The 26,205-nt window shown below is 38.1% G+C and overlaps 3 protein-coding genes across 4 annotated transcripts; 1 reads left to right on the plus strand and 2 right to left on the minus strand.

Annotated features, from left to right (window-relative positions):
• Nucleotides 1–610: 610 nt before the first annotated feature.
• Nucleotides 611–4,285, plus strand: LOC130804395 (beta-fructofuranosidase, insoluble isoenzyme CWINV3-like). The gene is made up of 7 exons (XM_057668814.1): nt 611–800; nt 1,054–1,062; nt 1,620–2,479; nt 2,750–2,908; nt 3,005–3,243; nt 3,330–3,420; nt 3,496–4,285. Exons 1-7 carry the CDS (start codon nt 677–679, stop codon nt 3,709–3,711), a joined length of 1,698 nt encoding a protein of 565 aa, XP_057524797.1. The 5' UTR covers nt 611–676; the 3' UTR covers nt 3,712–4,285.
• Nucleotides 4,286–4,294: 9 nt separating this feature from the next.
• LOC130804394 (uncharacterized) lies at nt 4,295–6,763 on the minus strand. The gene is made up of 2 exons (XM_057668813.1): nt 6,445–6,763; nt 4,295–4,855 (listed from the first exon to the last, which is right to left on the minus strand). The coding sequence occupies exon 2, from the start codon at nt 4,842–4,844 to the stop codon at nt 4,395–4,397; it is 450 nt and encodes a 149-aa protein (XP_057524796.1). The 5' UTR covers nt 4,845–4,855; nt 6,445–6,763; the 3' UTR covers nt 4,295–4,394.
• Nucleotides 6,764–11,800: 5,037 nt separating this feature from the next.
• Nucleotides 11,801–24,180, minus strand: LOC130803988 (ATP-dependent zinc metalloprotease FTSH 4, mitochondrial). 2 transcript variants are annotated; one of them, XM_057668249.1, is made up of 7 exons: nt 23,843–24,180; nt 23,126–23,273; nt 16,720–16,929; nt 15,529–15,777; nt 15,203–15,327; nt 13,708–14,184; nt 11,801–12,984 (listed from the first exon to the last, which is right to left on the minus strand). In XM_057668249.1, exons 1-7 carry the CDS (start codon nt 23,867–23,869, stop codon nt 12,073–12,075), a joined length of 2,148 nt encoding a protein of 715 aa, XP_057524232.1. In that variant the 5' UTR covers nt 23,870–24,180; the 3' UTR covers nt 11,801–12,072. The 2 variants fall into 2 exon arrangements, with proteins under 2 accessions (XP_057524232.1, XP_057524233.1); XM_057668250.1 differs by having other exon boundaries at nt 16,747–16,929; nt 23,843–24,153.
• Between the last annotated feature and the right edge of the window lie 2,025 nt (nt 24,181–26,205).

The following is a 26,205-nucleotide window of genomic DNA, read 5'->3' on the forward strand; positions in this document are numbered from 1 at the left end:
GATTATACAAGGCTCTAAAAATTAGGGGCTTTACTATTAAATCACGTAGTGTACGTCAAGTGTTTACAGATATAAAATTGTTGGAAAAATATGAAATTGCAAAAGGCCATTAAAAAATTTGTCAATTTTTGCTCCGCCCCTATATGCAACACATTCCACCGTAGTGCATATTCTTAAATAAAGGCTTTCAAACATTAAATGTTATCAAATATGTTTGGGTATATTTAAGATATAAACAATTGGGAATCTTAAATATGAAAAATGCATAGGATCATCAAATTATTTACTAGTTTTTGCTCCGCCTATGATCACGAACATGTATTTTCAACACTGGTATAGTTAGGAGTTTTGTAAGCCACGTTATTTCATTGAAATTGCTACATTAAGATCTAAAAACTTATTCAGAAAACTAACAACTTTTAAGAGACAAATGACTATATACACGGTTATCTATCTATCTATATACGCGTATAACTCATCAAAAAATGATGATTATAATAAAATTATAGTAATAATACATTTGTTTTAGTTTGCAAACCAAGTAATATTGGATCTACAAAATGCATATTAAATTCAACAAGTTGACTGGTCATTTTTTGGTAGAGAAATAGGCATATAATATGATATGTATGGAAGCATTACAAACTCTTAGCTGTTTTTCATGGACATATAAATCATGAAAATTTGTGTACTTTGGGTAGTAATTTTGTACATTTTGGTAGTTGTTAATGGAGTTCACATTACAAAACAGCCTTATAGGACAGCCTTCCACTTTCAGCCTCTCAAGAACTGGATGAATGGTGAGTCTATCAATTTTATGTTATGTTGCTTTATATAAAACTATGTCCATCTGAAATAGCAGTATTTGACTCAAATACGTGAGAGTGTTTTAAGTCAAACAATGTTATTTCAAATAGACAAAGGGATTGATCATTCCAAATTTTATTGGTTATCATTTTGATGTATTATTACTTTTCCATGCTTATATTATTTATTTGATGGTGAATGGTGAATGGTGAATGATGTTGCTGATTTGGGATTATTAATGTGTAGATCCTAATGGTATGTCTTCTTTCTCTATTTCAATTAGTTTCAAAAATGATATGACATTTACATATGTGAGTGTTTGGTACGGTGAATGGGGATACGGATATAGACTGTTTGTTATCTTTTCTCATCCGGACCCTGTTTTCGAGCGGAATATTGGGTTGATGATGATGATATGTGAGTGTTTGGTGAATGGCTTTTACAGTAGGTATTTTAGGTTGTTTTTGGATTTTGGCTTTTTATTTAGTCAAACAACAAAAAAATGTTTGAAATATGGTTTTTAAGTTGGTTGATAAGCCGACTTCTAAACCAAAACCCAAAAGCCGCTATAAGTACCTTATTCATTGGTTTTTGGCTTTTTATCTGTTTTTTCCGTGTTAAACAGCCAACAGCCAATAAATAATATTTACCAAACATCTCCATAACAACCACCTCAAACAGTTGGCTTAATAGCAAGCTAATCAACCAATATTTCCAATTGGCCAAACTGACCAACAACTCTGAACACTCATTCCAAACAAGCCCTTAATCTAAACAACTCATATAATTCGTGTAAATTTTGCCTACAACAGGACCATTGTACTATAAGGGTGTTTACCATTTGTTCTATCAATATAATCCTTACTCAGCAATTTGGGGGAACATGACTTGGGGTCATTCAATTTCACATGATCTAGTAAACTGGGTTCATTTGGAACATGCCCTTAACCCAATAGACCCATATGATTTGGGTGGGTGCTTTAGTGGCTCAATTACAATACTCCCAGGAGGAAAACCTGTGATTCTCTACACTGGTGCAGATACTCAAATATTCCAGTCACAGAATTTGGCCTTTCCCAAAGACCCATTAGACCCTTATCTAAAGGAATGGGTTAAATCACCACATAATCCTGTAATTGCTGCAACTGATGGGGACATCGATCCTAGCAATTTCCGAGACCCAACAACTGCTTGGAAAACGACTGATGGTACGTGGCACGTTCTCATTGGTGGAAAGATAGATGGTCGCGGAATGGCTTTTAGGTACGAAAGTAAAGATTTTATCAATTGGACTAGGAGCGAAAAACCTCTTCATTCGTCAGTAAGGACTGGAATGTGGGAGTGTCCGGATTTCTATCCTGTGAGTGTTAATAGTAAAGATGGATCGGAGAACTATCTTGAGACGGTGAATACTAAGTTCGTTCTTAAAGCGAGCTTTCTTGATCATGATCATTATATACTAGGGTATTATAAGGCGCAAACAAATGAATTTGAGGTAGAAACAAGTGACTTCTTGGAAGGTAATATTGATTGGAGATATGACTATGGAGGCAAGTTTTATGCCTCTAAGACTTTTTTTGATAGTGGGAAAAATCGACGAATACTTTGGGCGTGGATCATTGAAGCTGATGGTAGAGCAAACGACGTAAAGAAGGGGTGGTCGGGGCTTCAGGTAATACTTATTTAGCTAAAGATTTGAACTTATCCGGTTTCTTATTTATGTGAAGTTGTAGATGATATTTGCTGTCAAGGGTCAGTCTAACAGACTCTTTGTTATTACAAGGAGAGGTTGTGTATTCTCTCTCAAACCCTCAACCCCCGTTGCTAAATTGTTTGATCTTACCTCACCGATAAAGTGTTGCATGCTATGTTTTGGTTTCTCTTTTGAATTCATGAATTTGAGCAACAGAGCGAAAATCTTACTATCATCGTCATATTGCAGTCGATCCCTCGTGTAGTATGGCTTAGTAGTAGCGGAAAGCAATTAGTGCAGTGGCCGATCCAAGAGATTGAAAGTCTTCGCAAGAATAAAGTCGAAATCCAACACAAGGAACTCAAAAGTGGATCAATGTTTGAAGTAGTTGGCATCACAGCAGCACAAGTAACCATTATGCAAATCACAGCATCATTTGTGTCGTTTTAAGCGTTCTTAACATCTATTCGCTGTTATAACCGACTATTTTGTTGTTGATTATAGGCTGATGTCGATGTCTCATTTGAACTTCCGAACTTAGAAGATGCTGAACAAATCGAACCTAGTTGGACCGATCCTCAGCTGCTATGTACACAAAAAAACGCTTCAGGAGAAGGCAGATTCGGACCATTTGGCTTGCTAGTGTTGGCTTCCAACAACTTGACAGAACAAACAGCAATTTTCTTTCGGGTTTTCAAGAATCAAAGTAGACATATAGTCCTCATGTGTAACGATCTGAGCAGGTTAATTTCCATGTCTACGCACAATTAACTCGTTCATCTTCTAATTAAATCACACTTCGTGCTCATCACTATCGCAATTTCGACAGATCTTCCTTGAGTAAAGATGTCGATAAAACTAGTTTTGGAGCTTTTGTTGACATCTATCCTCTTCAGAAGAACATTTCACTTAGAACTTTGGTAAGTATCGGATGGCAGTCGATAACATAATTTTTGTCATGTTACTCGAATAAGTTCATGTGAATCTGCTTACAGATCGATCATTCAATTATCGAAAGCTTTGGTGGGGAAGGATTGGCGTGCATCACAGCTAGAGTATACCCGGTTTTAGCAGTAGACAAGGAAGCTAAACTGTTTGTGTTCAACACAGGAAGCCTTAGCGTAAAGATCTCGAAGCTCAATGCTTGGAGCATGAAAGCGGCTACGATAGTTCCGTTCATGAAAAGAAGAAAGCGGCCAATTAAAAACTGAAGTTCGAGAAAGTAGGAAACAAGGGAAGCCAAGCTTAAAAATAATCATAAGTAGTTCCAAGGGGCATGGAGTTCATTTGTGTTGGAAGCTGTAAGCTTAAATGTTTGTTTTGAACTTTCTGATGATACTCAATTATTTATGTAATGCAAATAAAATACCCCTCCGTCCCTTTAAGTTATCCGAGTATGATTTCCCCCTTAAGTTGCAAACTCTACGCCTCATGGTTTGTAGGAAACTTGAAGAGCTTAGAATCAGAGGCCATAAGGTTGTAAAGTCATATCCGGAAGATGGTTCATTGCCCACCACACTCAATTTGCTTGAGATACGTTGATTCTCAAGTCTTAGATCAATCAATTGGAGGGAGCGTCAACATATCGCCTTTCTTCTCGAGTTAGAGATTATGAATTGCCCATTACTCTTTTCATTCTCTGATGAGTTACCCCAATCTCTAAAGTGATGGTGAGACGGTGTTGTAAGCCTGATGGGCGTTATGTAGACAAGGTTTCTCACATAACCTGCCTTGAAATGTAGTCTTCATGATCAGTATTCTATCTAATTTTGCACAAAGATGTAGACATTGTGCACCATAAAAAGAATTGCATTTACATTTTACCCACTTTAACAAAGTCATCAAACAAATGTTGCATTTACCATGTTAATGCATCTCAACCAATTTGATGCAATTACAGAAGGGCAACAAGAATGAAAATAAGAAGAGCAGCAACAAAAGAGTACTTAAGGGCAGCAACCACAATTGAAAATGAGACGGCCAAGAGCTGCCACACCACTTGGGCACTTGCCCATGTAAGCAAACCTGTCAAACCCACAGATAAAACGTTATCTGGGTCCGGGTCAAGTAGCAACTCAGTCCATCTCAATTTGAAGAATGGAGCCTGTTTATTTGTTGGGTCACTGCCATTGTCATTGTCATTGCCATTGCCGGGAACTGCCTCTTCGCTTAGCTCCTTTTCATCAACGTTCCTCTGCTCTTTAGCATATATGACAAGGTTTCTTGGTTTCTCAAACTGCTTTCGAATAGTAAGGTGATGTGGCCGGATTTGGTGGATCATGCATGATGTTGGAACTGAAATCACTAATATTCTGTGGTTCGGAAGAGTTTTGAGACCTGACATAACAGCCAAAACTGAAGATCACGAGTTAGTCTTCGACGAACAGTTAAAACAAGAAAGTAAATAAATTTTCAAATAATTAAATTGAACACTCAGCAAACGCACCTAGCTACTTATTATGTTATTTCCCAATGTTTTCTTTTGTCACTTATTGCAGCGTATACAATTCTATCACTTAAGAACCATATGGTCATTCATTAAGAATATACCTATCCAATATTGATTGACCATCTACATTACATCTCAGGCTTATAGAAGTATTTTAGCCATCTTCCATAAGGGAAACTACACAAGTAATTTAAGATTAATCCTTATCTAACAGAATGACACATTATGGAAAAGAGAATCTTCTCTCCAACAATATTTGAAGTATGGTTAGACTTTTTACCTTTTAGTACAGACAAAAACCTAATTACTTCAAATTTCAAAGATGATTTGATGATAAAATTATTACTCCTATGAAAGGGAAATGAAGGACACAAGAATTGCAACTCTGTATATGGCATTCGAATAACAGTTTTCACTGCTTTCTGTAACTGAGCTTGCTAAGGATGCTATATCAATATCCCTATATGAGGAAATACATGCAAATAGCTATATCACCTAGGAAAAATTGACATTAATAATCCAACCTTTTGCTCATCTACTGTGAATAATCCTACCTTTAGATTATTTTCTAATAATTCAACATTTGCCCTTTATTCGCCGTGAATAATCTAACCTTTGTCTTTGTTTGCTAGCATCATACCCTATTACTACCTGTTATTAGTAATATGGTATGTTGTAAGCAAATGTATGGCAAAGGTTAGATTATAAAAAATAATCAAAATGTGGAACTATTAACAACGGATGGGTGAAAAGACGATTATTAATGCCAATTTTTCCTATAACCTATAGTTTATCTATGGGTGGAATAACAAAGTGCAATGTTATTACAAGACAGTTAAACCAATGCTGATAGTATCAGTATACTAATAGTATAAGTATACAGTTTGTTTCATCAGCAATTATGAAGGGACAAAAAAGGAGATAAAGGAAAAGGAAAGAGAGCCATATCTCAAACAGTTCAATCATTCTATTTCTAAGGATACATCTCTATAAGGCATTACTAGACTCCCTTCACCTGATTTAACTACCTCATTGTTTCAGCTGTCTGTAATTCAAGATTCATCCATACAATAACAGCAAACTAAGATTGCAGAGAGCCACTAAAAAAGGGGAAGGAAATGGAGGGATTGCATTTCCCCTTCCCCCCTCCCCTTGCTTCAAAAAATGTTATCAAACATAGTGTAACTAAAATCAAAGAAACAACTCTAAAGGTTTATGATACACATATCAATCAGTAGCCATCTATTCCATGGATTTCATAGCTCTGCCAATTTGTAGATGAACAAAAGTGCACGAATTTACAAAAATAAATAAGAAAAAACCTAAAATTAATTACAAATAATCAAGAAAGAAAACATGTATTGATCAAAATTAGGTTAGTTTGTATTACAAAAATTAATAAGCACTAAGCCTAAACAAATCAAAATTCCAAAGTTATTTCTCTATGCCCCTTTCAATCAGTGTGAATTAAGCTAAAACAAAATCAAATTCGTACCTCTATACAGGAAGAGAGATTCGGTGTAAGCGACAACGGCAAAGGAGAGGACAGTGGCAGCAAAAGACGGAACAATTCCACGGTGGCTGTCGAGAATTGAATAAATCCCTAAATGAATTGAGCTATGAAGACTGAAGAATGGGTAAAGAATTAGGATTTAGGATTCGGAGGTTTTGGTGTTTGGGTGGTTATGAGATTTAGGTCACCGGCGCCGACGGTGTATTGCCCATCAAACAAATTCCAATATGATATTACAGGCGTTTGGCGGGGCTGTGGTTGTTAAACATTGACAAGTGAAAATCATGCCTATTGGATTGTGTATGTGGGGCACTTATTTCAAGCATTTCCCTTCTAGACCCAAATATTGCTAACTTGCGAAAATTTGGAAAAAATAAGATTATTTAACAATTTTATTTAAAAAACAAGTTTCGTTTAAACTTTATTTCTAATATAAGCGTTCTTGTCATCAAACCTAGGCTTGGTGTATACTCGCACTTACTAACAGCGAAATGAAAGAAATGGTCAAAAATTTAGTCCAGGATCAAGTCGCTGTTACTAATAGCGACTTAATGGTTGACTGGTCAAATTATTAAGTCGCGGTTACTAACAGCGACTTCATGCGTTCGAAATTTCTGCTGAAACTCCTTCTTTCTCATTTCACTTTACTTCGTTGAGAGCCCTAATAACCCACGAAAATCTCCCTCTTCTTTTCACCATTAAAATCAACTTCAATCCTTCAATTAATCTCATCAAATTCCAAGTTTGCATAACCAATTAGTTCCGTCATCTTACTACATTCACTTCAAGTAATAATTTTTTTTTTCTTTTTTCGAAAATTTATGGTTTATATTTGTTCATGAAATTTCAATTAAATGCAGGTTCATAAACTTGCAAATTACTACTCCTTGGTGATCTACAGGAAGGTACCTTTTTATTATAAATTTTTTAGTTTTTTTTATGTTTTTTAAAAGTATGTCATTTAAAGTGGTCATTTATACTTAAACTCTATAAATATGTCAAATATACTTGCTATTTGCTATGATTTTCATAATGTGGTTGTTTGTTTATGAATTTAATGTAGAAAATGTTTGAATTTAATGTAGAGAATATTTGAATGCAAACCTTAAATTTGAACAATGTATTTGTAGTCTTATGAACTTGATGGTGATGTTGATTTTGTGCGTATTGTTGTAGAAATGGCTTCATTTCGTGTGACTATTGTATGTTTTTGAAATGGTTCAATTCGATTAAATAGTAGCAATGTTAAGTATTCAAAGTCTACCTCTATTCCTTCTTTAGAGTTATATGCTCTAAGATTGGCATTGACACTACAAGAAGTACTGTTAATGTAAGTTTTAAGTACAATATGAATGGAGAATTGTTAGCTCTTCCAGTTGAGGATGAGGAAGCTATAGATGCAATGTGGGAGTATTCAAAGTCTACCTCTATTCCTTCTTTAGAGTTATATGTAGAAGAGGTACCCTTAGGGAATCAAGATGTCAATGTTGTAGAAACAAATGCATTCCTGAATGTAACTTCTTCTGCTCCTTCTCATACGCCCTTCCCTACCCAAGAAACCCAAAATCCCATTATGCCATCTTCTTCTTCTCCTTCTAATGAACCCAATCACATTCGTGGATTAGGAAGACCTAAGTCAAGGAGGATCACCAACGAGATGGACGAAGGATCAAGGAGACGCAACACTTGTCGACGGTGTGGTAGTGAAGGTCACAACACTAGAACTTGCACGTCAAGGTAAACAGTATTTGTATTTGAGTATATAAACATAAAGACTATGAAACAAATAAATAACATAAGTAAACAATTTAAGTATTTCTTAAGTCTTTTTACGTATAATCATAACTACAACTTAGTTATTGTTGAATTGCAGTAGAGATGGATCCAGCAGCTCCAGGCCCTCGAGACCCTAGTGTACTGACATGCAGGCAGATCACAAGAGCAGTGTACTATGGGATGTCCAGGTTAGTGAACTTAGTATTTTGAATGTACATGCCTTTATACTTTAACTTTATGCTAATATAATCTTTGCGTTTAGGTGTCCGACGTGGAGACCATATACACTAGGCATTCCGACTCTTCTCCGTGGGCCATTGACGCACGGATCATCTCCTACCTTCAGGGAGCGAGTTTGTACGACTTCCATCTCATCGCTTATGGGAGAGTTGATCGGGCGCTACTCACGGCTTTAGTCGAGCGGTGGCGCCAAGAGACACATACCTTCCACCTACCTCTAGGTGAGGCTACTGTCACTTTACTTGACATAGTTGTGCTTACACGGCTTCCCATCGAGGGACATGCTGTCTGCACCGTTGGACGCCAACTCGAAAGTTGGAAAGATAAAGTCCATAGATTATTAGGAGTCCGACCTCTCCCAGAGGTAGCCAAAGGGAGTGCGTTGCGCGTAACATGGCTTGCGTAGAACTTCTCGCACCTCCCTGAAGGTGCTGATGCGGCTACCGTTGAGAGATAGCGTATCTCTCATATCTGATTGGTGCTGTCTTGTTCTCCGACAAGACTGACAACAGGGTACAGCTTTTGTACTTGACTTTGCTTGATGCGCCATGGTAGGTCATCTCCGGTTACAGCTGGGGTTTCGCAGCCCTAGCTTATCTGTACAGAAGACTGTGTGAAGCTTCATAGAAGAACGTGAAGGAGATCGCTGGGCCCCTGATTATTCTCCAGGTAATACTAACTTTACATGTTAACGCTTTTCTCTTAATTTGTTTTTGAGAGTCGTTTACTTACTTATATCTCTAATTCATAGCTTTGGGCGTGGGAGCATATTCTCATTGGGCAACCGATGAGGATTGTGAGACGTGGTGCATTTGCGCCACCAATTCTTCCACCCCCACATATGCCGTATAGATCGCGGTGGTCCTTTGATAGACGTACAAGGACCCACACAGGATCGGGAGTGGGGTTCTACCGCGATCAACTCGATCTACTTCGAGCTGACCATGTAAAAACTTCACTACAACTTGTCTTGTAACTATCATATAGCGTAATTTATTAATTACATTTTCACGTGTAGTTTCGATGGGACCCTTACCCCGCTGAGGCATACGCTGCATTGCCTCAGCACTCAGGGATCTTGTCAGGGACGTAAAGAGCCTCTGTACCTTTGATATGCTTCGACATAGTTGAAGTGCATCTCCCTAAGCGCGTACTGCGCCAATTTGGGATGGTACAGGGCATCCCGCCGCCTTGTGACACAGTGGCGGATCTCCATCACAGCTCACGCAAGGGTCGGGAGCCCAAGAACTGGTTGGAGATCAACTGGCGCCATATAGCTCGTTGGGATCACAAGCTGGAGTTGCTGGCCCAAGGTGCGCCGATCGAGGCTGTAGGCGCACCTACTTTGGCGGATTACATGCCGTGGTTCCTCTCCATCACTCGTCGATGGATGACACCACGAGGTATCATCGCGGCAGCCCAGTACGCTTCCGCAGCACCGACGATGACACACTTTGTAAGTATTTTTCAACGTTGATTATTATCCATAGAACTTACATGTTATAATTTCATTAATACTTCAGTCTTAATGCAGGCACAGGGCATTGCATCTGTCATCAGCTCCACCCAAGAGGAGCCTGTACGGGAGATTGCCCAAGGCATACTCCTAGGGACACAGTTTCAGCACTTCATTCCAGAAGTCGTTGTGCTCGACACCACTATGGACAAGCAGGGGTCATCTCCTCATCATGCCGACGTTCATCTTGAGGAGGTAGACTTAACGTGCCCCGACTATGGTGCCGGGTCCTCACAGGGTGCTGGATCATCACAGTATCAATCACCTCCCCTACCCGAGTATATATTTTTATCGTATTACCACAGCTTCGTTCAAACTTTATTCCCAAAATATGTAAATGTATATATTTTTATCGTATTATCACAAGTATATTATGAATGAAATGATGTTAAATACTCAGAGTTTTCGGTGATGAATCATTCCGCCAAGAATGCAGTATGAATTTAATCAAACACAAACAGACAATCATATTCAAATAGGAAAAATGCTTTCAAAAATTCAACACAATTTCATTCATATTCAACAAATCCATATCAAATTACATAGTTTAAATTATACAAAAAATCAACAAAAGTCAAACCAGGTCAAGGGATATGTCGTTGTTAGTAACAGCGACATTAGGTTAACATTAGGTCGCTGTTATTAACAACGACATATCTCTAGACTAAAATTTTGATCATTTCTTTCATTTCGTTGTTAGTAAGTGCGAGTATACACCAAGCCTAGGTTTGGAGGCAAGGACGCTTATTTTGGGAATAAAGTTTGAATGAAGCTTGTTTTTGAATAAAGTTGTTAAATAATTTTATTTTTTTCAAATTTTCCGCTAACTTGCTATAGTATGACTCGATTCAGGGCTAACCATCAAAATTATGTTGTATTGGATCGTGTTTCTCGTGTCTTGATTAAAAATTAGACTCGTTCGTGCTCGTGTCGACTTAATATGTTTTTGTATTTACCATTTTGAGTAACATTGAGTAAATCTTGTGCATTGTGCATGCTTACATGTATTATTTATTTATTTAAATATTTGTATATTTGTATTGTTTATTTTTTAGATGAATATATATATATATATATATATATATATATATATTTTTGTAAGAGTAACTTTATAAATCGTGTCATATGTCATGTTGACTAGCCAAATTCTTCTACTTGAGCCACATGGCTTTTTTGTGCCAGTGGTCGTGTGATGTTATTTTCCTAAAGTTTTGAAAAAAAAACATAACGAATAGAGAGTTTTAGAATTAACCACTGTAGAAGAGATTTTTCGTTCCAATTATTTTTCATAATATTAGTTGTTGATTTTTTAGGTTGAACTAGATTAGCAAGCACCAAATTTTGTATGCTTTTATTAACTAATTCTATACATGCACTTCTGTGAGAGATTGTCTTTTTGAAAAAAGTAATTCACAACCAACACATTAACAATTTTTTTTTAAAAAAAGAAAATGCTTTTCCTGCATGTGTTTTCATGCATAATTACTTCTTAAAGTATCGCTGAAAAAAAAAAGCAACATCCAACCCTAATATTCGCAAAACAAATCCGGTAAAAAATAATCGAATCATCAAAGAGCATTACAATAGAAGATTGATGCTTGAATTTGAGAAGTTTTCATCTCAAAATCAATCCAGAAAATGTATAAATTTATGCACGTGTATCAAACGACATAGAGAAGAAGCCTATTTTTATTTATATTTTTTTAATCTTTTGATTTTCTTTTTTTTTTTTTTGAATATATTGAGCCAACCCATATTAAATAATCTCTTTTGAAATGGTGGATCGATAATAGCAACTACACCATAAAAAGATCAAAATCATCTTTATATTGATACATAACATGAACATGTCAGTTCAGATTATGCCCCTAAGATTCTACATCTCTAGTCCGATTTTCCAACTCACAGAGTGATGATACAGGGATAGCACCGGGTTACTTGCAGCAAATGCAGGCAAGAAACGTACCGAATGATTACGAAAACATCATCTCCATTGATGAAAATTCATAACAAGATATATGCACATTCATCCCATAAATTTAAACCTGATTCTTTATAAGAACAAAAATATCTAAAGACTAAGATCCCACAGGAGCAACCCCTTTCGCCTTTGCAGCAGCGGCCGCGGCAGCTGCTGCTGCTGATGCAGCAGCGCCTGGAGTTGATGGTGGGACTGGGTTCGACTGTTCGCTGCCCTGAGGGTTAACAATCTGCTGTTGCTGATCTTGTTTCTGTTCTGAGCTGACTTTTGCAAGCAACTCCTTGATTTGAGTACCTGTCAAGGTCTCGCTCTTTAGCAAAGAATCAGCCAAGGCATGGAGCTCCTTGCTATGAGTTGTCAAAATGGTTTTTGCGTTGTTGTATGCTCGCTCGAGTAAATACTTGACCTCTTTCTCAATAAGGAGCCGCGTTTCAGTGCTCATACTCCGTCCGTTATCATCATAGTCGTGAGTCACAAGCCCAACCTCTCTGCTCATGCCGTATTTTGTTACCATTGATCTAGCGAGTTTTGTTGCTTGTTGAAGATCAGATGATGCACCGGAAGTTACCTCATTTTCCCCAAATATGAGCTCCTCGGCAACACGACCCCCCATGCAAACGTCAAGACGGGCAAGCATTTGTTTACGGGATATGCTTGTTTGATCCTGCTCGGGAAGTTGGGTGACCATCCCAAGGGAGAGACCACGGGGGACGATTGTAGCCTTGTGAACAGGGAGGGCACCATCCGTGTGCATAGCAACAAGGGCATGACCACCCTCATGGTAGGCTGTCATCTTCCGACTTTCTTCGGAGATCACAGCAGATTTGCGCTCACTACCCATTAAGATTCTATCCTTGGCATACTCAAGATCAGACATGCTCACTGCCTTCGCTCCATCCATTGCAGCCTTCAGTGCAGCAATATTGACAACATTAGCAAGATCAGCACCAGAAAATCCGGGCGTTCCTCGAGCAATAATCATAAGGTCAACATCATCTCCTTTTAGCACCTGTATACAGTAAAACAACAGATATGAATATATGACACCGGTAGCAAAAGCATCACACAAGAATTAACACATTCTTTGATGTCTTACCCACACTAACTCGCAACAAGAGAAAAAAATGAGCGTTTGGTAATCGGTACTAAAAGGTCAATAGGAAACGACCTCTTTATTATCACTAACAAGTGTACAACAAGGGTAAGGTTACGTACATCTGACCCCCAAACCCCACCTTAGGTGGGAGCCACCGGCCCATTTGGTAATCGATACTAAATGGTGGAAATGGTAATGGAAAGTTAGTGTTAATTATGGTAGGAATATCTCTAGACAAACTTAATAACCATGTTTATTCTCCTTCAATAACCTTATTTTCTTCACAAAATTCATTCCAATGTATTACCATTTGAACATGTGGTATTAGGTGGTAATGAAAAATTGTGAACAAAAAATCTTTTTCATCATCAAACATTCATTATCATGGGAATGACATGATACATATCATGATTATTTACACTACAAACTATTCCCATTAATACCAATTAGTATTGTTAACCAAACGAGCCGTTAGTGGCATTGGGCCAATGAAATGTTGTGAAATGTTGTTGCCCTCTATTCACACTCACAAAGCATTTATGAACTTACGATCGAAAGATAATTTCTATTTAAACAAAATAACACAAGAATGAGAAATACTTGATCCTAGAATATTTTGCAAATATAGCTTCATACCTTGGACATATGAACTTCTAAAATCTGTCTGCGCCCTTCAACATCTGGATTTGGAACAGCAACATGTCGATCAAATCGTCCAGGTCTAACCAATGCATGATCTAACGATTCAGGAAAGTTAGTAGCTGCAATCACAATAATTCCTTCACTTTGTTTGAAACCATCCAGCTCAACAAGCAACTGATTTAATGTCATCTTCATATATTGTTGATCTTTGGGGTTACGACTTCCCCCTATTGCATCTATTTCATCGATAAATATGATACAAGGTGAACGCTTCTTTGCAGCGGCAAAAAGATCTCTCACCCTCCTGGCTCCAACACCAACAAACATCTCCTCAAATTCACTGCCACTGCATGAGAAGAAAGGCACTCCTGCTTCTCCAGCAATGGCTCTGGCGAGCATAGTTTTTCCCGTACCGGGAGGACCAACAAGCAAAACACCTTTGGGGAGTTTACCACCCAAACGAGTGAACCGCTGTATATGGAAAAAGCGTCAACAAAAGAAAACTATATATCTACGTATTATAATAAAGCTGGTCATAGTTACATACATCACAGACATAAACGAGAAAACAAGTGGTAAACAGCAAAGCGAATCAATAAGAAAATATATAAAGCACTATCAATGAAAGCACCAAAAGTGGCGTCCCCAAATCCTTTCTTTGTGGCCCTGTAAATAAATAAAATAAAATACATAATTTAACAAAGCCCTCACATTATGATAGAGGAAGAGGATCACAGGAGTCATAACTGCTAAAAAGAAACACTTTAAAATTCGATAATCATGTTGTAAAAAATGCACACTCCAAAACAGATTTTTGTAATTCGTAACATATATCTCAAAACTCCACATGTGAGTGTTAGTCGCTTATTACTGATCACAAGGCCGGATAAAGGAGGAGGGTGAGCTGTAGGTTACCAGTTCTATAAAACTTAATCACATCCCATGATCATGAACCAAAAATATAACTCAAGCTTTTGGGATTAAGGCTCTGGTATTATTGTAACATATATCTGAAAACTCCATTAATAGCCCACTATAACGCATCATTCACCAAACAGAAGGGCTGGAGAATATATCGAGAACCGAGAACAGTTAACATTATAACAAGTAATCCGACAAGAAATGATCATAAGCATACAACAACTTATACACACCTTCGCGTATTATGAAAGATTAATACAAACTTCCCCTCTATCCCCCAACATCCATAAAATATTCTCTCTCTATCACAGCAATCCTATCACTTCCCTATTCCCCTACAATCTCCTTTCTTCTCTCTTCATTGTCAATTTGTTTAGTATTCAATTATTCTTGATCTCATTAGCCATTACCAATCAAGATGTGAAAGAGATGTACTGTGGCACTAGAATAATCACAAGCGTCCAAAATTAACATGCTCACCATCAACAACCCAAACATGAATGAACTTAAAAAAGAATTGAAGACAAAGGGATTAAATAACGTATACAAAAAACTAATATTCGCAAACCTTGGGATCTCGAAGATAGTGAACTATTTCTTCTAGCTCGGCTTTTGCTTCATCAACACCTTTGACGTCATTGAATTTTGTGTTAGACTCCATACTAGGCTGCACCTCTTCATTCAGACCCAAACCTGAAATGCGGAAAATGTGAGTTTCATGAATAGCTTTAAGACCAATCATCAAGTGAATTCAACCGCTTTCTACGCTCCATTGAATAAATATATACCCCATAAAATTTAATGAAAGGGCAATAAATAAACACAAAACAAGGCAGAAAGCTCGCGTCCCTTTGGACCATTCACCACTTTACTTTGAGGACTTGATTTCCTTACCTTTGCTAATTCCTCTGTCTTCAATCAGTGCTCCAATTCCTGAAATTAGGAGAAAGGCCAGTGCAATAGTACGAAATGTACGCCACAGCTGTTCTTTAAAATGTCCTCCTTCAGCAGCCACCATGTGAATTGGAGCACTAGAAGTTCCAAGTACTCCATCTTTTGTGGCTTTCCCCACATTGCGGAAAGCGGAAAGTCCACCCATGCTTTCTTCCTCAGAAAAGGCACGGTCACCAGTGGCAGCAATTCCTGCAGAATTTAATGAACTATCTGTGAGCGGTAAAAGGAATATGCAACAAAGGACAAAGGACAAACTAGAATCTGTATTTATTTTGAATTCGTAATGAGGTACATAAACCAAAAAGAAAATATGATACGGTGCAAGGAACCAAAACATAAACGGTAACGTGAAACATTAATTTGGAGTTCCAGGAACAAAGGTTTCATATGATGTGATCCTTTTTATATTATATCCTAAGCAATTGTAGTTTAAAACATTTTTTCATTAGACATTAATCTGAAGTTTCGGGAAAGAAGAATTCAAACCAGAATCTAGAGTTCCAGAAAGAATTTTCCGAAACGGGATTCAGTGGGAAGTTTCCGATTTCTAATAGCTAGGTACTCTTAAATACCAGACAATAGATAGCCCAGTAAGAAAAATCTTTAAGGGCACAAAAGAAAGAGCCGTTTAAAACAGAAACTTAGAATGACTATCAAGAGACAATATTGCAGCAATAGACAATTCACGAGCATCCTAAAGCTGAGTGACAGAGGTTCCAGGCAGATTAACAACCTAATGAGTCTAGTCCACTAAACAAGATATCATTTAAATTACATAAAACGTCTTTCAAAATACAAAAATAATCCTCGACACATAGATAAAGGTTTACCAATATAATATCAAGGTCAAACATCAAAAGAGGAGAGAAAAAGACTGAAATTACTGAACAAACTTTAATAGATAATTGAAGAAACAAAGGCTTCTATAAGATAAGAGATACTTAAGGATCATGCAAGCAAGCCATAATGGCACATATGAATACCAAATTATAAAAAACCATAAGATATGCCCAATTCATTTTTGGGGCTTAGGATGAATGGAACACACATATTTTAAAATCTTAACTTAAAATAACAATCACCATAACCTGCTATAAATTTGTAAATTAAAGAAAATAAAGTGGCATAAACCTCTCTGCAATGTTCTGAGCAACTCACTTTCATCCAACCTATCAACCTTGACAAGTGCTTTCACATACTCTGCAATGGCTGCTTGATTATTATGCAAAGCAGGTTGGCTTTCAAAGGCTCTTATTATGGATTCTGGATCACTTGTTCGGCGACTAAAGCTCCCAACATAGCTTGACTGGAATCTTTTGTGAGACCCAGCTAACCTACTTTCTGCAAAATATATCCGATGATGATGAATGTCTGCTCAATCAAATGAACATAAAAATCTAAGCAGTCACCGAGAATAAGAAGCACAGAACATCAAAAATTCTCACAAACATGTCCGAAATGGAAATCAAACATGTCTTTTAGTCTCACTAACCGAGCTCTAGCAAGAGAAAATCTAGTAGGCCTTAGAACTCAAATTGATCAATCCTCTATACTAATTCCATCCTATGTTACTTGGACTCTTCACTTTACTTCACGTACCCGTGTCCGATCCTTGATGCTGGCTTTTCACAGATGTATTCTAGAAGAACGAAAAATCAAGCAACAGAATGAAGTTGGCTTTCCAGTTAGAGGGAATCTTTTTGGTTATTGCATATGCTGAGTTGTCAGATGAATTCTAGAAGCAAGTACAATAGCATATAATGTAATAGAGGAAATAGATTTTATTCATGCTTGTAGTACAATTTGGAGTGTAGTATACACTATAGGAGAGTTACTGAGTCACTCTAAGAACGCAGGGGGTACACTGCCCTCTTTACATAATACAAGCAATCTATTCCTCTCATCTTTTCTTCTTCGTCTTAATTCTTCTCTTTCTTGCTCATACATTCTGATCTTGGTACTTTGTTTGTGTGCAAACTTTGCTGCTGTAACCACCATCATAACAGTGGTATCAAAGCACGATCACAATGCCACCATCGCAAGGTACTAGGCTGGATACTTTGGAGGAAACGGTTCAGAAGTTACAAGAGGCTATATCTGAGCTTCAGACATCACTGGAGGACCGTCTCACTGACATTATACAACATTTTGAGGAGTCACAGTCGAGATTGGTGGAGGAACAGAGTAGAGCAAAGGGTGAGTTCAGTAGAAATCATGAAGAATTGAAGCAGTCTATAAGTCATGGCGGAATGGAGGAGCAAAGGCAACAGAGTTGGGGGAAGCTCTGACCGGGAGGAAGTTTCAAGGGAATAACAACTATTTGTACAAGGAGGGGGATTCAAAATTCCTCGCACCTTGGCAAGAAGAGTTGACCAAAATTCATCCCAGGAGATTGAACAGTGGAAGTTGAGGCGTTTGGAGTTCCCGACATTTTCAGGCATTGATCCAGATGGGTGGGTGGCTAAAACAGAGCGATGCCATGAATTTTATGAGATGACGGAAATCGATAAGTTGGAAATGGCGGTCATCGGACTTGAAGGAGATGCCCTACACTAGTTTCAATGGGAAAATAAAAGGAAACCTGTGACATCTTGGAGAGCCTTGAAGAAGATGATGTTGAAAAGCTTTAGAGGTAAGCAAGGTGGGTCTCTAATCCAGCAGTGGTTGTCGGTGAGGCAGGACGGCACGATTGAAGAGTATGAATAAAAGTTCATCCAACTTGCTTCTGATATCAAGGAGGAGAAGAGTGAGGAGTACTTGATTGCCCATTTTATTCAAGGCTTGGAGAGGAAGATTGGGAGTGAGATGTGGGTGTTACATCCAGTAGATAAGGAGAAAGCATTAGATATGGCGTTGAGAGTGGAGGAGAATTTGATGGTGACTTATGAACCCAGGTGGAGTACAGCCAACCAACACATTAGCCGAAATTACCCAAATAACCACAACTCCCCAAATACCCAAAACACCCCTAGCCCCAGTCGAACATTTATTTACCATAAAAACCTACTTAATTCCCATCTCAGAAACAACCCACAACCCAGCTTTACCAACCACAAAAAAACACAAACCCATGAAAACACAAGGCGACTGTCGGATCGCGAATTCCAAGAAACGAAGGAACGCAGATTATGTTTTCGATGTGACGAGAAGTGGCAAATTGGGCATGTATGCAAACGACGAGAACTTAGTGCGTTTATCGTGGGAGAGGAGAAGGAAATCGAAGAGAGTCGAGAGGAGGACTGGGAGGATGCGGTGGAAACGGTGGCGGTGGATGATGTGATGAACGTGGAAGGGCAGGTGAGTATTTCTCTCAACTCGGTAGTGGGAATTAATAATCCTAAAACCATGAAGCTTCTGGGTAAAGTAAAAGGAGTTAGCGTGGTGATCATGGTTGACCTCGGAGCCACAAACAATTTCATTTCCCTTAATACAATAGCCACTCTTAACATATCCATAGAACCTACTGATGATTTCCATGTAACCTTGGGCACAGGCGATGTGAGGAAGGACAATGGGATTTGTAAGGAGGTGGAGTTGGATTTGGGAGCCTTGATTATCTCTGAAAATTTCTTACCCTTAGGATTGGGCCATTCGGACATAATTTTGGGTTTGGAGTGGTTGGCTAAATTGGGCACCATAGCCACAAACTGGAAAATTCCATTGATGCAATTTAGTTGGAAGGGATAGAAGGTCCTTTTGAGGGGTGACTCGGCGTTGGAGCGTTCGCAAATTACTTTGAAGGCTATGATGAAAACGATCAAAAAAAGTAAAGGAGGGTTGTTGGTGGAACTTACTCCAATGCAGCCTATTGAAGAGACACCATTGCAAGCGTCTACTCACACTTGCCAGGAGCTAAGTGGAGTCTTGGAGCAGTTCAAGAAGTCTTTAATATGCCCAATGGGTTACCTCCTATAAGGCAGCACCAACACCAGCATCTGCTCAAAGAAGGCAGTGATCCGGTTAGTGTGTGTCCGTACAAGTACCCGCAAGTTCAGAAAACTGAGATCAAACGATTGATAACTGATATGTTGGAAGCCGGTATAATTCAGCTGTCCCATAGCCCGTTTTCCAGCCCAATATTGCTAGTAAAGAAAAAAGATGGTTCATGATGGTTCTGTGTTGACTACCGGGCTCTTAACAAAGAAACAGTGGCCGATAAATACCCGATTCCACTGATTGAAGAGCTACTTGATGAATTACATGGTGCCACAATCTTCTCCAAACTTGATTTAAAATCCGGTTATTGTCAAATACGGATGAAACCTGAAGATGTGCCTAAAACAGCGTTTCGAACTCACGAGGGTCATTGCGAATTTTTGGTTATGCCATTTGGCTTAACCAGCGCCCCGACCACGTTTCAAGCTATTATGAATGAGGTTTTAAGCCATTTCTTCGCCGCTTTGTCCTTGTGTTTTTTGATGACATACTCATTTATAGCCACACCATTGAAGAGCATGTGCGGCATTTGGCTACTATACTTGGGGTTTTGAATGATCATCAATTTGATGCTAATGTAAAGAAATGTAGTTTCGGTCAGCAGGAAGTGGCTTATCTGGGCCATATTATCTCCGCCCAAGGAGTTGCGGTTGATCCGGAGAAGGTGCAAGCAATGGTGGCATGGCCTTTCCTCAAATCCTTGAAGGAGTTACGTGGTTTTTTAAGATTAACAGGGTACTACCGCAGATTCATATTGAAATACGCTCACATAGCCGCTCCCCTCACCAATCAGTTGCATAAAGACAATTTCCACTGGAATGATGAAGCAGAAGCTGCTTTCTCCGCCCTCAAAAATGCCATGTTGGTTGCACCGGTGTTGGGTACACCAGACTTCAATGTTCATTTCGTGGTGGAAGCGGATGCCTCGGGTAAAGGGCTTGGCGCAATTCTCTCTCATAATGCTCACCCTTTTGGCTTATTTTAGTAAGGCATTAGGGCCAGGGGACAAGCCAAATCCATCTACGAAAAAGAGCTCATTGCGATAGTCCTTGCGGTGCAAAAATGACGTCACTATTTAATTGGTCGTCATTTTGGTGATTTGGGTAGACCAGAAGAGCCTCTAGTTTATGATGGGATAGCGTGAGATTAGTACAGAGTATCAAAAATGGACATGTAAACTTTTGGGATACAATTTTGAGATCAAGTATAGGCCCAGAATCACCAATGGAGCTGCTGACGCTTTGTCGGGCCACCCAAACTTGGCCCACATCCAGTTAGCAATTGTAATTACCTCATGGCAAGTCGATTGGGCGGCATTAAAACGGGATATCGACAATGATGATGAGCTTACCAAGCTAAGGGCTGAAGTTGCTAGTAAGAGCACTACGATTGTTGGGTTTCACTTGCACAATGAGCAGCTGATGTATAATGATCGTGTGGTAATTCCTGCTACTTCCCCTTTAATTCCCAAGTTATTATTTGAATTCCATGATTCGGCGTCGGGGGTCACAATGGGGAATTCAAGACCTACTTACGCATTGCGGTTCATTGGTATTGGGTGGGCATGAGAAAAGGGGTGGCCCAATATGTCCAAGCTTGTTCTGTCTGTCAAGCCAAAAGGCCTCTCATCAACAACCCCAAGGCCTCCTAAATGCCGGCACATGTATGGGATGAAGTTAGCATGGATTTTTTTGAAGCCTTACCCAGGTCCGAGGGTTCGATACGGTCTTAGTAGTGGAAGATCGCCTCTCTAAATACGCTCATTTTGTGGGACTTCGTCATCCTTTCACCGCCAAGTCAGTGGCAGCTGTTTTCATCAAGGAAATAGTTCGCTTTCATGGGTTTCCGACGTCAATTGTGTCAGACCGTGATAAAGTATTCATTAGCATTTTCTGGCAAGAACTATTTCGATTACAAGGTACCTCCTTACTCCATAGCTCTGCCTATCACCCGCAAACGGATGGTCAAACTGAGATTGTAAATAAAGCGCTCAAAACGTACTTGCATTGTTTTATCAATGGCCAACCCAAGGAATGGGCCAAGTGGTTGCATTGGTCCGAATACTGCTATATTACCTCCCCACACATGTCCGTCAACATGTCCCCATTTCTAGCACTGTACGGTCGTCCTCCTCCATCGTTAATTCGTATAGGGTCCAATATTACCTCCATCGACAGCCTCGACACTTTGTTGCTTGAACGTGATGCAATATCGGATGACCTCCGTTTTCATTTTCTCAAGGCTCGGCACCCTATGAAGAAGTGGGCTGATGTTAAGCGTCGACATGAGTCTTTTGATGAAGGGGATTTGGTATTCCTTAAGCTCCAACCTTACCGCCAACAATCCATAGCTTGTCGTCCATGTGATAAGTTGGCCCCTCGCTTTTATGGTCCATTTGTGGTTCTACAAAAGATTGGATCAGTTGCTTATAAGCTCCAGTTTCCGGCTCACAGCAAGGTCCATCCCGTCTTTCATGTATCGCAATTGAAAAGTGCTCGTGGGGCTGCCTTCAATCCAACACCTATCCTGGATCAGTTATCATCAACATTGGAACTCATAGCTAACCCTGAACAGCTCCTGGGTGTTCGCCAAGATCCTTCTAACCCGTCACAGATTCGTGAAGTGCTCATTAAATGGCAAGGCTTACCAATATCCGATGCAACTTGGGAATTATTCTCCATCATCACTGCTATGTTTCGTGATTTACACCTTGAGGACAAGGTGCGTGTTATTGGGGCGGGTATTGTCATGGACCACGAGATAATCATGCCCAATATTACACAGATGTATTCTAGAAGAAGAAAAAATCAAGCAACAGAATGAAGCTGACTTTTCAGTTAGAAGGAATCTTTTTGGTTATTGCATATGCTGAGCTATTAGATGAATTCTAGAAGCAAGTACAATAGTATATAATGCAATAGAGGAAATAGATTTTATTCATGCTTGTAGAACAATTTGGAGTGTAGTATACACTATAGGAGTTACTGAGTTACTCTAAGAACTTAGGGGGTACACTGCCCTCTTTACATAATACGAGCATTCTATTCCACTCATCTTTTCTTCTTCTTAATTCTTCTCTTTCTTGCTCATACATTCTAATCTTAATACTTTGTTTGTGTGCAAACTTAGCTGCTATACCCACCATCATAACAGTATGACACTTAGACACTTCATTTTAGGCGTAAAATTGAATATTTAGACGTATACACTAGGATACGAACCCGTATCCAACATCAGTACCCGAGTCCAAGTAACATAGATTCAATCCCAACCTAAAATTCATATAACACGCTCTACTCTATATGCTCTCCAACCAAGTCTAATATTTATTTTAACCAAAAAAAGAAAGATGATATAAGTTAAAAAAATATGCAAGTTTAAAATGAAAAGTAACTCATATTTTGCTCGTTAACGAATTCTTTGTAATTCAATTCAAACCATTTCCGTCAATCCATTTTCGGTGCATCACATACAAAAAATTTAATAAGTCTTAAGAATTCCACTAATAAGACACAAGAAAATCACGAACTTCTACACTTTTGTCCTCATAATACAACTTAAAATGAAAATCCAAGGAGTTCAAAAGGGAAATATAGATCACCTCCAATGTCAAGCAGTCTTTGTAAAGTCAAATAAAGCCTAGACGATCCTGCCATTTCGCCTCCAGCATAATGCAGCCGTTGCAAAGTCGAATAGGACCGAGACCAGGCTGTACTCAATTGTGCAAGCTCTCGATCCCGTCGTTTTACCTACCAAACACAAAACAATTACAAAAAAGCAGTCTTAAAACTAAGAGCACAGCTCAAGAAACAAAACCCAAGCAAAACTCCTCTACCAATTCATAACCTTTTTCAAGCTACAGACTTTATCAAAATCTCACCCCTCATAGTTATTCCCTAAGCCATTTCATTTCCAACTTCACAAGTTCTAATACTCTCAAAAAATCAATTGAAACCATCAAATTGATAAGCTATTGATTCGTAAACACATCCACAATCACCATCTTTACAATTAACCTCAGCTCCAACATTTAAAACAAAAACAATTCAATTTCTATTTAATTAATAATCACACATAATCCAATTCCAACCATTAAAAAGCAACAATAAACTATTTCAACATCCAAGAACTTCAAAAATTAAGCAATACCCGTAATTAAATCAAAAAAACCCACATCCCATAAAACATTATAATCAACTAAAAACAAGAATAACTAGGGTTCCCATTAAAAATCAAATCAAAAGTACAAAACTTTAATATAAAGTTCAAAACTAAATAAAAAAAAGGATTCAAACTAAAAATAAGGCAAATTACTAACCTGCCTAAGAAGCTGTCTCCAAGCCATTAAACACCAATTCTCCAAAGAAAGTTAAAGGAAATGATCTTTATTTCAATCAAATAAATCGGTCAAATTTGACAAACCCTTAATAAGAAAAGTGAATCTTGTATATGTTACAATAGTTTCCCAGTGATTTTGGGCGTAGTGACGAGAAACAATTTGTGGGTCAAGTTGGGATTTTCTTGCGTTTAGTTGTTTGTGTTATTAGGTACTGTTTTTGGGTGGTGAAAGGGAGAGAAATGGAAATGAGATACCTTGAAAGAACTCGACCGCGACAATGTGCACATAAAAAATCTTCGGTTATGAGTGTAATAAGGTCGGTGATCCATATTCTCCCACGCTATCCATAGGTTAATTTGGTTAAAATAACAAATTACTTGGTCTAATCTAGTCTAATTCTTTATAAAATGAGCAATCTTAGTTTATAAATTGTTGTATAAGACGATCTTACCATAAAACACATTTTATATTTTGGTTAAATAGCTTAATAATAAAATGTTTTTAACATATGGACTTCTTGTTTTTAGATTTTTCACCGAGAGACAGTATTTTAGGGCTCGTAGAAGTATTAATATGAAAGAGCGTGACTTGAGTGTTAGATTATTTTGGTCATGTTGTTACATGGCATTTTAAAGTATAGATGGATTTGGACGCAAAGGTTAGATGTAACAACTTAGTTGTTAGACCTTGGGCATGTGTTTTGATTGGTGGTAAGTAGGGGTGTGCAAAATAAGTCCAAACCGAAACCGATTGAGACCGGACCTAAATCAGATCGGATCGGTTGCATCCAATCTGGGCTTCGAGTCATAATTTTTCTTCATTCCGGGTTTCCGATCCGGTCCGGTCTAAACTCGGAAAAATTCGGCATTCGGGTTAGACCGGATGTATATAAAAGTAATTTTAAAGGAATAATATTTACGATTTTTATGTATATACTTATTTAAAGGGCTTTATATTTTTTATTTCTAACATAAAATAATTTTTTAACTCAAATATTTTAAATTTATAATAATTAATATGCTAAATTATTTTAAAATCTTTCATTTCTTAATTTATTTTTGGTATCAAAAACTACTTCCGGACCGGTAGGAAAACAAGTTAGACCGGGACCAGACCGGATGGAACTGGTCCGGTCTCCGGTCTTAGCATATTCAAAATTCAGGTCTTTTGGTCCAACCGGGTTTGGAACGGTGAACACCCTTAGTGGTAAGCACACTCAAAGACTTGGCAAGGTGCACCCTTGATGCACGAGGTATAAGTTAATGCTTTGAAATGGCATTAGTCTTGGTGGTAGTACACAGTACACACAACAGATGGGTGAATGCCTTGGGAGTAAAAAGGGGATCAATTGAACACTTGGGAAGATCAATATATGAGCCAGAAGCAGCACAGGTTTGCCTACTCAGACGAGCGAGCATCGTGCTCGAACGAGCAGCTTGGTCAAAAACTCCTCTGGCCTTTTCGACAATAATTGCTCTTTTCTGTAATTCGTGCCCTAGTTCTCCCTTTCCTATATATATATGTTCTAAGTATTGTATGCAGTAGTTGCAGAGCCAAACAATATGCTTGAGCCTCCTATATATTCTATCCTTACCGCATGACTCATAATTCTTTTGCTTGTGTCAAGTTCTCTCACAAACACTCATGTATCTCCATTGATGTAATTCCTTCAACTTGTACTGAGTTTTTAGCTCATATATATCCTTTAAACGCACAATGAATACAGTAGCTTAGGATGGTGGATATAGCCCCATTGATGGTGAACCACCTTAAATCATGATGTTAATGTTTGCATTTGTTTTTCATGCTTAAAATCACCTTAATATCTGCAAATTAACCTTGTTTCATTAGCACACCATCAAACCAGGATCTTTAATCTTTCTTGACACCTTAAGACATTCACTTCTGTCTCATTAGGCTACTCTAACATAGTATACACTCCTTAATTTTAAACTTACATTTAAATCATTGCACATTATCATATTTTAAGAAATAACGCCTAAAATAAAAAGGATAATAATAAATTAAAAAAGTAAAATAAAACTCTAACTAATTAATTAACTTCTTAAATTTGAACGTACATTTAAACTATCTCACATTATTATATTAAAAAATTAAGTCTACATGTAACTCCTTAAATTTAAATGTTAGAGCAACGTATCATTCAACATACTTCCTTCGTCCCATTAAATTTGCAGCATTTGTCATTTTAATTCGTTTCACTTAATTAACATTATTTTTAATTTTGAAAAATACCCACCATTTTCTCTTAATCTATCTAGACACTTTAATTATCTTTTAATTTCATTATCAAATTCATTCTTTCCTTTTTATTTATTTGC

This window comes from Amaranthus tricolor, chromosome 17, assembly GCF_026212465.1.
Source record: "Amaranthus tricolor cultivar Red isolate AtriRed21 chromosome 17, ASM2621246v1, whole genome shotgun sequence".
NCBI classification, from domain to species: Eukaryota; Viridiplantae; Streptophyta; class Magnoliopsida; order Caryophyllales; family Amaranthaceae; genus Amaranthus; species Amaranthus tricolor.